At 41.4% G+C, this 12,724-nt stretch overlaps 1 protein-coding gene across 3 annotated transcripts in view; it reads right to left on the bottom strand.

Moving 5' to 3' along the window:
- Window positions 1–12,724, bottom strand: part of LOC106589502 (myosin phosphatase Rho interacting protein) — a 75,167-nt gene that overhangs the window by 22,908 nt on the left and 39,535 nt on the right. For all 3 annotated transcript variants that reach the window (XM_014179564.2, XM_014179563.2, XM_014179565.2), the window contains exons 8-13: window positions 5,669–5,773; window positions 3,862–3,918; window positions 3,118–3,186; window positions 2,780–2,869; window positions 1,908–2,585; window positions 1,622–1,759 (exon numbers count right to left, since the gene is read on the bottom strand). In XM_014179564.2, the coding sequence (XP_014035039.1) occupies window positions 1,622–1,759; window positions 1,908–2,585; window positions 2,780–2,869; window positions 3,118–3,186; window positions 3,862–3,918; window positions 5,669–5,773 (1,137 nt within the window). The remainder of the gene's footprint in view (window positions 1–1,621; window positions 1,760–1,907; window positions 2,586–2,779; window positions 2,870–3,117; window positions 3,187–3,861; window positions 3,919–5,668; window positions 5,774–12,724) is intronic.

The following is a 12,724-nucleotide window of genomic DNA, read 5'->3' as shown; positions in this document are numbered from 1 at the left end:
CCATCAATTATTTCCCTCTGGATTCATAAAAATGAAACATTATGAAATAATAACAATTATAATTTTGACTAGAAAATGATGTAACTAAACATAATGATTAAAAACATTACAGAGGTAGAATCCAGCTTCTATCATTAGGCTAAATTATTAGAATTAGAGCAATGGAAAGAGATTTAATGGCCATGGTTAGTAAATCACAAAAGAACATGCACATTAAATGGTTAAGAGTTATTTAATGGGGTAAGTAATGCAAAATTAGTGCTAGCTAGGTGGTTTACTTAGAGATGAGTGGCATACCAGGTCCTAGGAATAAACAACGTTCTTGAAATCTCCTTTTTCTGAACTCTTCGTGTCTTTCACAAAAGCAGAAACATTTCTCAAAAGGCACTCATCAAATTGCATCACATTGCATAATTGCAAATGTAACAATGCAGGTAAAAATGTATGGTTCCAGTAAAAACCAGAGCATGAACAGGAAATGTATTATTTTCCTTTCTTATGAGGATGTCAATGACCTGTTTTGAAGGCTTTAGCAAAAACACAAAGGTCAGCATAAATTGCTTACATTCCCTCTCTCCCTCTCTAAACATCATAGCCATCAACTCAAACATTTCTCCAGAGTCCCCTTTTAACTGAATCTAATTTTGATTGTTACACAAACTATCTTTTTTATCTTTTTATTTTTTTTAAATGTCTTTGATAACCTCAGCAGATTTACACAATATGTGGTGAGGAATTCAAAAAGCATCAATTCACCCACCGTACGGACAGATTATCACCTCTCACGTGCTCTCTTTTTCCCCTCACACACACACACACACACACACACACACACACACACACACACACACACACACACACACACACACACACACACACACACACACACACACACACACACACACACACACACACACACACACACACACAAAAACCCAATAGACAACTAACACCTGCATAATGGTATGGCTCACACATCGGTTAAAAGAAAAATGGATGGTCGGAACAGTGGTTAATAAAATATGAAAAAATATGAAATACATGCATAAAAATTCATAATGAGACAAGCCGAAAATGTTTTTATACAGTTCTGAGCCAAACGTCATCATTTCAACAACTACGGCTCTACTGTTGAAGTCAAGTGGCCTAATGCATTCATGCCATCTACAGCATTACAGGAACACTGATAAGGAAACGTATCCATCTAATGTTAATCATTAATTGAATGCATCATGTTCAACACACTAGCATGAGTTCATGACATCTGTCCTACTTCTAAAAAACAACAGCAAGAGGGGATGAACCAGAAGAAGCTGTAAAAAGGAGTCATAAAAACAAGATCTTCATGTTTCTCCTCACATGCAATGAACGGACTCATGCAAAGGCACATTCTGGAGCTGGTTTGTAGCTTTGATGTCAGTCAGTTTTGTTTTCTCACAATAAAAAATACAACATGCAAAGGAGGTTACAAATTGAAGAAGAATACAGCTCAATCTGTACTTTGAGTTGATGAAATCTTAGCTCAGGTATGAACTCAACACGACTGCCTCTAGAGAATAAAACAGCTCTGAGGATGAGGAGGTGGAGGGGAAGAAGAAGAAGCTTGAGCTGTGGTGCTTACCGGGGAGATGTATCCGGTGCGGACGTGCTGCTCTCTCTCCAGAGCCGTCTTCAGCTGGACCTCCAGATTGTGTTTGTGCTGGTTGGAGTCCACCAGTTGCTGGTGACAGCTCTCCAACTGCACCTTCAGTTCTTCTACCTGGGAGAGGCACCACAGAACGGACAAGGTGAAAATGAGGAAACACAGGAGAGCACTGACCTATCAAGAACCCAACCTTTTACATTACATTGATCTCGGTTCAGGTGAACCACATGCGCACTCACATACACACAAAACCCATACTCACCCCTTTCTTGTAGCTCTCCAGCAGTTTCTCCAGCTCGGCCGTCTCCCTGGTCTGCAGTGTCAAGGGCAGAGGTACCCTCCTTTCATCCCTGATGGGTGTCTGCTCCACCTGCTGCCAGTGCTGCTCGATCTCCTCCTCCACCTTCTGCTGCCTCTCCAGGGAGGGGGGACCCCCACACTCACCCCCAGGGCTGCCTTCACTCCCTCCCCCACTCTCAAAGTCCATTCTCCCAACCTCGGAGCCTGCTGGTTGGTCCACGGAGGAACTAGTCACAGACTCATACCTCCTCCTTCGTTCTTCCCGCCTCTGGCTTCGATCGGGGTCTCCTAGGTCAGTCTGCAGGGGCTCGGCCTCCCGGGCCCGCTGCTGGGCTAGAGCCTGGGCGATGGGTCGGAACTCGGCCCAGTCGAAGGTCTTGGAACGGCCCTCTCGCCGGCGCTCGCGGGCCCGACTTTTCTTGGGGCCTGGCCCTGGCTCTCGCTCCATGGACGAGGCTTCGGAGGAAAGGGAGTCCTGGGTCACGTCCGGCCGAACCAGTCCCTCCGGTGGGGAGAAGGAGCCATGGTTGCTTGCCACATCCGGAGCAGTGGAGGGTCTGACGTTTTTCATGACAGCCTGGATCCAGTTCCTCCTTATGCCTGCAGTCATGGCCGACAGGGTGTGCACGCCCTCCTGGGTCTGAGGAGGACAGTTAGGGCGTTAGATTCAAACTGTACATTAACTGCTGCACTATTGGGTGATAGTGAAGGGGTGTGTTACATCCATACATTGAAGAGCTTTTTAATAATAATAAAAAAAAAGTGAATACATAAATGCAAATCATTGTTATTACATAGATAATCTGAGATTGTACGCGAGTGATTGGGGCTTACATGTATCTGGAAGCCGTAGTTGCGTTGAGCCTGGTATTCAGTGACATTATAACACGTAGACAGGTCTATTTCCCCATCCAGATCTGAAGCCTGCAATACAGCAACATTACAGATGATGAAAACAAAATCAGGAAAACAGAATAGACTATTATCAGCACTGGAGGAGTTGAGATTATACATTTTTTAACTGGGTACTTACGGAGATATCAATAGGAAACCAAAACTGTACTGGCAAACATGTATTCCATTTCTTTAAAGATAACTATTGCCATTGCTACTGTTGGTCACAGTTAAACTAGGACGAATGACCAGTCTAGATGGATTGAAAAATAAGTCACCTCTTCAGCAATGGAGTCCTTGTAGTATCCGAGGCTGTGGTCTGTCAGTACGAACCAATACTTCTTCCACTGTTCAGAAAAGGAGAGAGGGAATACAGGTCACAGAGTTCACTGGGAATACAGAAACTGTTCTGTTACTGCTGTAGACTGAGAATAAAAACATCCATTTAGTGCCAGTGAGAGTTATGAGAAACTAAGAAATAATGGAGTAATGACATTGGAAGCTTGGCTTCTGTGTGCAATACACACAGCAAAGAGAAAGACAAGAACAAACCCCTATGACAGCGGAGGAGACTGAAGTGATGTTGGTAGCCCTCTGAAAAGTAACGATTTCTATGAAAGCTTAATGTTCATTTAGACTGTGTAATATAGCGTTGGAGCATCAGTCTTCGCAATAAACATAGCTGTAAAAGAGCATAGACCTGCTGTAAAAAGAGAAGCACCACATTACCCTTTCAACTGTCACCCATTGAAGCTGTGCCATCAAAGACTGACTGACGCGTGGCACTAAAAGGCCATAGAATGCTACAGACATTCTAGAATGTTTTAGGTGAACGTTCAGATAACCGTTTGAACTTCGACCGACTGCCCACTTTGATAAACTCACCAAAAAGAAAAGTACCATTTTCAAATCTCATGGCATCAATAAATGTTATTTTTTTCAAGTGTTTAAATTTCCCTGAAGCATTAGAAAAGCAACATCAGTTGTTCTGGTGATGTTCGTAGGTTTAATTTATTGCTTACATGTCCTTGCTCATCCAGCTTCACCATCCAACCTTTCTTGAAGTTCAGCAAGTCGGGCTGGAATGAGAAACAAATATGCTCAGCATTATTACACACCATCCCTAAAAGCATAACATAAAATGTACTCTCTAAAAATGCCAATTAAATCAACCTGTGGTCTAGTGGCAGTCCAGTGAACCCACACAGTAAGATCATGCAAGATGAACCAAGAGATGCTGAAACACACAGATACCAAACTTGCAGCCTTTTAAAAACCACATAGCCCATCTCGGTTCCACTTAGGACTCCATCATTTTAACAGGTCATACTTACAGGCACCCAGAGCTGAAAGAAAAGTATGAATTAACCCAACTAAGCAACTAGAGTGCATAGCTGACAGAAGCATTTTAAATCCAACATGCTACATTTTCTGCACTTTGTTACTTAGATGGCAACGTATTTAGACAATTTAGAAAATTTGTAACGACTATCTCGAACATTTGTAAGGTTCAAAAAGACCCTTCATCAGTTAACTTTGGTCAACCTTCAAAACAAAACTTGATGTCTGAGAAAGAGCAGGAAAACACCCTCCACATGCTGGCTCTGCGCGAGGTAGGAGTTTCCCCTGATCACATATCTAGGATCAGATTACCTTACCACCAATCCTACCATAAACATTAGGAGGATACAATAGTAACTGACCCTGGACCAGTGGTTAGGCGAAATATGTACCTACTCCATTCAGCATCACAGAGCCTTCTGTACAAGTCCAGTAAAACATTTAATGTCTGTTGTGGTTTCACACAGTGGAAGAAAACACACAAAGTGCCCTGGGGAAGCAGTGCTGGTTTGTGGCACACCCACACTCACACCCACACACACACTTTCTCTCACAAACACACACAGCAGAATGGGTGCCGACACACAGAGGCCTGAGGGCCATGGCCGAACACGAGTAGCAAGAAGATAACCTGGACAGGAGAGGAGACTGTGCTGCCCCCTGTAGCATGGAGGACTGCATTAGGACATCCAGGACACCAACCAACCAGCTCTGAAACAGTATGTCCTAACCACATCACCCATCACCGTGCCCTTGACTGTCTGTTAGTTTACAGTATAATCATCTAACATCCCAGTCATAAAAACCCTGGTCATGAATACAGCCCAAAAGAGTAGGAACTAAAAGACCCCCCAAAATACCTAATGAATTTGTCAAAGTTCATGAGGTGCAGATTAATAGATAATCAACTTTATGAAACTATAACAATCCCTTGAGGGCCTAGGCACTCTGTGTACCAATATGGGTTCATTCATTCATTACTACAGCCAAGCCAGGAGTATCATTTCCCAACCAAAGCTGCTGTAACGACATGATTTTCTAGCCAAAAACTCCATGTGGTTAAAAGGTTTAGTGCTTTAATAGGACACAGTGGCTCATTATCATAACATTTACACTAGCTAAGGCCTGCTGGGCCCTTTCTCAACCCAAATACTCTTAACCCTGTTACCCAACCCTTATACCCACAATGTTACCCAACGACCCCTCAACTCAGCCGGGCTAAAGTCCTGGCATTGCTGATGACCTCTAACACCGCAGCTTTAGGAGAACAGCAGAACTATTGTGGTGTTGTCTGGCCCTGGAGAGAAAGCTCCTTCAGCTTAGCCCACACATACAAGAACACGCACACACGCCTTAGGTAAACAACGCTCATTGATTACAATGTTCTCAGTTTCAAACTCTCCCTGGTGTGTGTTTGAGTAGGCACACCCCGAGAGGTAACGTAGTAAGACGGAACGACAGAAGAGAGGAGAGTAAAATGGTACTAACAGTCATGACAGACTCGGTGGTCCTGCGGTCCAGGGACTTGGCTCGTCTCAGAGGGGGCAGAGTGGAGGGGAAGTCCAGGCTCTGGCCCAGGTCATGTCTCTGCTCCTGAAACACACAACATGACGTCAACACTACAGCAGCCACGTGTGTCAAAATGGCTCGTATCTGAGTGTCTACATCTGAAAGGAGTCATATCAATGTGTCATCAGCGCAATTCCGGTTCTCCCAATTATCCCTCACACTTTTACAGAACAGTCTACCTACCAAACATATTATAGCCTTCATTTCTGTGGTATGCGATTTATGTTTTTATGAGAAGAACAATCCTCCCGTGTGAACAGTTTAACATGTGCTAACATCTCTCTGCACTGTCACAAGAACAAGTTATTTTTTAACAGAATCACACATATTCTAACATGGAACTGAACCCAACAGCCTTTCACTGAACCAGAGAATGGAAACAAAGACAATGCTCTGATGCAGAAGAAAACAAGCCCCATCCAGGAGCGGTGTGTCTCAGAAAGAACGAGAGAGAGGTGGAGAGAGAGAGAGAACAGTAGAGATAGAAAAGGAGAGGAGAGAGAGAGACAAACACACCCCACAGAGCTCCTGGACAGCAACACAATTAGACCCAACCAAATCATGAGAAAACAAAAAGATAATTACTTAACACATTGGAAAGAATTAACAAAAAAAACAGTAAACTAGAATGCTACTTGGCCCTAAACAGAGAGTACACAGTGGCAGAATACCTGACCACTGTGACTGACCCAAACTTAAGGAAAGCTTTGACTATGTACAGACTCTGTGAGCATAGCCTTGCTATTGTGAAAGACCGCAGTAGGCAGACCTGGCTCTCAAGAGAAGACAGGCTATGTGCACACTGCCCACAAAATGAGGTGGAAACTGAGTTGCACTTCTTAACCTCCTGCCAAATGTATGACAATATTAGAGACACATATTTCCCTCAGATTACACAGATCCACAAAGAATTCGAAAACAAACCCAATTTTGATAAACTCCCATATCTACTCGGTGAAATACCAGTGTGCCATCACAGCAGCAAGATTTGTGACCTGTTGCCACAAGAAAAGGGCAACCAGTGAAGAACAAACACCATTGTAAATACAACCCATATTTATGCTTATTAATTTTCCCTTTTGTACATTCACTATTTGCACATCGTTACAATACTGTATATATACATAATATGACATTTGAAATGTCTTTATTCTTTTGGAAATTCTGTGAGTGTAATGTTTACTGTTCATTTTTATTGTTCATTTTACTTTTGTTTATTATCTACTTCACTTGCTTTGGCAATGTTAACATAGACGTTTCCCATGCCAATAAAGCCCTTGAATTGAGAGAGAGAATGTAAGTGCAGGTGGGATGATGTTTACTACAAGTGACCTTATGCTCAACAACACAGACAGGACAAACTGGTCATAAAAACAGTTCTCTTCTGGGGGCACTTTGGCCCGGGACACTTTTTTGGAGGAACATTTTGGGTACAGTCTCTCTCTTTGAGGTCTTTCTGTTGTTGGTCCTACAACAGAGGCGTTTTGTCCCGGCAAGGGCAGAGTGGGAAAGGGAAGTTCGTATCATCATGGGAATGCAGCCACATAATGGAAACTGGAAATGAATACAGCACACTCTCCAGATCCTTTGACCTCTAACCGAAACAAGGACACACGCACACAGACAGACACAGAGAAATATATATATATATATATATATATATATATATATATATATATATATATATATATATATATACACACACATATATACACACACACACACACACACACGAGACAGAAAAAATCTGCTTCATGTGCAAGAGCTCATAGAATCTAACAAAGCTCCTATTTCAGAGATCCAGTGCTGTGTCATTTCAAATCAAAGTTTATTTGACACGTAAACAGATTAGCATATGTTAAAGCAGCAGCAGAGAAATGCATGTTTCTAGCCCTAGCAGTGCAATAAATGTCTAACAGTACAACACTAATACACAAATCATTTAAAAAAGAACAAAAAAAAGATAAGCGATTAAGAAATATCCAGGATACAAATAGACAGTATATACAATATACAGTGCCTTCAGAAAGTATTCACAACTCTTTACACATTTTGTTACGTTACAACCTGAATTTAAAACTGATTAAATTGAGATTTTGTGTCACTGATCTACACACAATACCCCATAATGTCAAAGTGGAATTTTGTTAGTAGAACATTTTAGAAATTAAAAGCTGAAATGCCACGCAACCCCGATGTTATGGCAAACTTAAATCATGTAAAGTTCAGGAGTCAAAAATGTTCTCAACAAATCGCATAATAAGTTGCATGGACTCATTCAGTGTTCAATAATAGGTGTTTTTGAATAACCCCACACATACAATTACGTGTAAGGTCCATCACTCGAAAGGTGAATTTCAAGCACAGGTTCAACTACAAAGACCAGGGAGGTTTCACTGGGAGGAAAGGGTCCATATCAGGGGATATCTTTACATTACACGTTTTTTTTTAATATTCTAGAGAATACAGACCATTCTCAATCACACATGGACATATCCTATGGCCGGATATGTACTCGTTCAATATCCTGAGATATGTGACATCCTATTTTCTCTCTTCATGTTGTCAAATACTGACTGTATACATCGCATATCTGTGTTTTCTCAGCACATTCAAGATAATAAGCTATATTGACTCCAGATATGCTTCTTTCTGTTGGCTGAGGTCCATATCCGGGTCTTGATATGCTGAAAATAAGGACGTTTTCTGATGCATTTCTAAGTTTTCAGCACATGCTCAATAAGTTTTAGAATATGAAATCCATATTTTTCTATATATCATACATGGTATGGCCGGATATTGACTCATTAGATATCCTGAGACAGGCCTATGTCGACATCTTATTTTCTCTATATGATGACAAATACTGACAGTATCAAATCAATTTTAATTGGTCACATAAATGTGTTTAGCAGATGGTTTAGCGAAATGCTTGTGCTTCTAGCTCCGACAGTGCAGTAATATCTAACAGCTTCACAACATATACCCAAAATACATGTACATCTAAGTAAGGAATGGATTAAGAATATATATATATATCAGAGCGGCATTGGACTAAGATACAGTGGCATAGAATAGAAAACAGTATAAACACATATTAGATGAGTAATGAAAGATACGGAGACATTATTAAAGTGGCTAGTGTTTCATTTCCTTAAAGTGGCCAGTGATTCCTAATCTATGTCTATAGGCAGCAGCCTCTGAGACATAAACTGAACAAGTTCCACAGACATGTGACTAACAGAAATGGAATAATGTGTCCCTGAACAAAGGGGGGGTCAAAATCAAAAGTAACAGTCAGTATCTGGTGTGGTCACCAGCTGCATTAAATATTGCAGTGCATCTCCTCCTCATGGACTGCACCAGATTTGCCAGTTCTTGCTGTGAGATGTTACCCCACACTTCCACCAAGGCACCTTGGCAAGTTCCCGGACATTTCTGGGGGGAATGCTCTTCGCTGAATGCTCTTCGCTGGCCATGGCAGAACACTGACATTCCTGTCTTGCAGGAAATCACGCACAGAAAAAGCAGTACGGCTGGTGGCATTGTCATGCTGGAGGGTCATGTCAGGATGAGCCTGAGGAAGGCTACCACATGAGGAAGGAGGATGTCTTCCCTGTAACACACAGCATTGAGATTGCCTGCAATGACAACAAGCTCGGTCTGATGATGCTGTGACACACCGCCCCAGACCATGACGGACCCTCCACCTCCAAATCAATCCAGCTCCAGAGTACAGGCCTCGGTGTAATGCTCATTCCTTCGATGATAAACGCGAATCCGACCATCACCCTTGGAGAGACAAAACCACGGAGTTGGTGACTCAGAAAATGACATGAGTTCATTGGCGCGCATTCACGTAATGAGGTAGCTGTGTTCCATAACGTTTTTCAAGACATTGGAATCGTCCGGTTGGAATATTTTATGTTAAAAAGGCCCTAAAGATTGATGCTATACAACGTTTGACATGTTTCTACAAACGTAAATAGAACTTTTTTGGGACTTTTTGTCGTGAAATTTTCGGCGCGCTTCCTTGGAGTAGCTTACTGAACGCGCAAACAACAAGGAGGTATTTGGACATAAATTATGGACTTTATCGAACAAAACAACATTTATTGTGGACCTGGGATTCCTGGAAGTGCCTTCTGATGAAGATCATCAAAGGTAAGTGAAAATGTATAATGCTATTTATGATTTTAGATGACTCCAAAATGGCGGGTATCTGTATTGCCTGGTGTATGTTTCTGAGCGCCGTACTCAGATTATTGCAAAGTGTGCTTTCCCCGTGAAGCTTTTTTGAAATCTGCCACAGCGGTTGCATAAAGGAGATGGTTATCTATAATTCTTTGAATAACAGTTTAATATTTTATCAACGTTTATGATGAGCATTTTTGTAAATTGTTGTGCTGATTCACCGGCAGATTTGGAGGCAAAATATTTTCTGAACATCACACGCCAATGTAAAACGGGGTTTTTGGATATAAATATGAACTTTATCGAGCAAAACATACATGTATTGTGTAACATGAAGTCCTATGAGTGCCATCTGATGAAGATCAAAGGTTAGTGAATATTTTAGCTGTATTTGGTTTTTGTGATGCATGTCCTTGCTTGGAAAATGGCTGTGTGGTTTTTCTTGTGAAGTTTTTGTCCTAACATAATCGAATTTTATGCTTTCGCCGTAAAGCCTTTTTGAAATCGGACAATGTGGATAGATTAACGAGAAGTTTATCTCTAAAATGGTGTAAAATAGTTGATTGTTTGAGAAAATGAAATTGAGATTTTTGCTGTTTTGTATTTCGCGCCATGCTATTTCACTGGCTGTTGAATAGTGTGTCCCGAAGATGGGATGGTCACGTCCCACCTAGCCCATAGAAGTTAAGAGTGTACTCCTAATCTCAGCTCGTTACCTGTATAAAAGACACCTGGGAGCCAGAAATCTTTCTAATTGAGAGGCGGTCAAATACTTATTTCCCTCATTAAAATGCAAATCAATTTATAACATTTTTGACATGCGTTTTTCTGGATTTTTTGTTGTTATTCTGTCTCTCACTGTTCAAATAAACCTACCATTAAAATTATAGACTGATCATTCCTTTGTCAGTGGGCAAACGTACAAAATCAGCAGGGGATCAAATACTTTTTTCCCTCACTGTATGTTAAGTACAACTTGTTTTCAATAATTTGACAAATATTACATCTATATAATTCTTTCAGACACTAGATAAACTTTTTGTATACCATCTGCATAAAGGCACGGCGCAAACCGCAAGCTAAAAGCATTGTAACTGGTAGCCTAGAAACAAGAAATAAGAGAGTTCCAACTGTCATTTTTCATTTGGGCACCACAAATTAGTTTGTAAATGGTGTGTGGTTGAACTGAAAACTGGATTAACAAAAAAGTGAGAAGCTGTTCAGAAAATACCTCAAAAGACATTAACGCAAAAGTGCTAATTTAAGACGTTTTATTTATCTTAGTAACTTGAATCAAGAACTTTAGCTAATTTGGCCAGCAGCCAGTAGGGCAGGTAGAGTATCTACCTTGTGTATGGTTAACTAAAGGACATTCAGAGACCTGTCCCGAAGCCACTCCTGCGTTGTCTTGGCTGTGTGCTTAGGGTCGTTGTCCTGTTGAATGGTGAACCTTAAGACCTCAGACTGGGGCTGAGTGCTCTGGAGCAGGTTTTCATAAAGGATGGCTGTACTTCGCTCCATTCATCTTTCCCTCAATCCTGACTAGTCTCCCAGTCCCTGCCGCTGAAAAACATCCCCACAGCATGATGCTGCCACTGCTTCACCATAGAGATGGTGCCAGGTTTCCTCCAGACATGACGCTTGCCATTCAATCTTGGTTTCATCAGACCAGAAAATCTTGTTTCATGGTCTGAAAGTCCTTTAGGTACCTTTTGGCAAACGCCAAGCGGGCTGTCATGTGCCTTTTACTGAAGAGTAGCTTCTGCCTTGCCACTCTACCATAAAGGCCTGATTGGTGGAGTGCTGCAGAGATGGTTGTCCTTCTGGAAGGTTTCCCATCTCCACAGAGGAACTCTGTCAGAGTGACCATCGGGTTCTTGGTCACCTCCCTGACCAAGGCCCTTCTCCCTCGATTGCTCCGTTTGGAAGGCGGACAGCTCTAGGAAGAGCCTTGGTGGCTCCAAACTTCTTCCATTTAAGAATGATGGAGGCCACTGTGTTCTTGAGGGACCTTCAATGCTGCAGAAATGTTTTGGTACCCTTCCACAGATCATGTCTCGGAGCTCTACGGACAATTCCTTCGACCTCATGGCTTGGTTTTTGCTCTGACATGCACTGTAAACTGTGGGACCTTATATAGACAGGTGTGTGCCTTTCCAAATCATGTCCAATCAATTGAATTTACCACAGGTGGACTCCAATCAAGTTGTAGAAACATCTCAAGGATTATCAATGGAAACAGGATGCACCTGAGCTCAATTTCGAGTCTCATAGCAAAAGGTCTGAATACTTATGTGAATAAGGTATGTTTTTTATTTTTAATAAATTAGCAAAAATTCCTAAAAACCTGTTTTTGCTATGTCATTATGGGGTATTGTGTGTAGACAGATTAAAATACGATTTTAATCAATTTTAGAATAAGGCTGTAATGTAACAAAATGTGGGAAAAATGAAGGGGTCTGAATACTTCCCGAATGCACCGTACATACATTATCTCAACCATATAGTAGTTTTCATTGCTAGCTTTTGTAAGCTATATAGCTAGCTTGACAGTTGCATACAGGTACAGTTGTAGCTTGCGTCGTCCCGCAACAAGCCATTGTTTACAGAAAAATAAAACATCAACCAAGAAGGAAAAATATATATATATATATATATATAATTATTATTATTATGAAATAAAAACAATGACAACAGAACAATAGCATCACTACCAGCAGTACTACACCTGCACCTGTCGACGACACAAGTTGTTCTGCTTCCACGAGCTCATCCAATGCT

The sequence above is a fragment of the Salmo salar genome, chromosome ssa28 (assembly GCF_905237065.1).
Source record: "Salmo salar chromosome ssa28, Ssal_v3.1, whole genome shotgun sequence".
Classification (NCBI taxonomy): Eukaryota; Metazoa; Chordata; class Actinopteri; order Salmoniformes; family Salmonidae; genus Salmo; species Salmo salar.
Note: the sequence above shows the minus strand (reverse complement) of the source record. Positions and strands in the feature narration are given on the sequence as shown.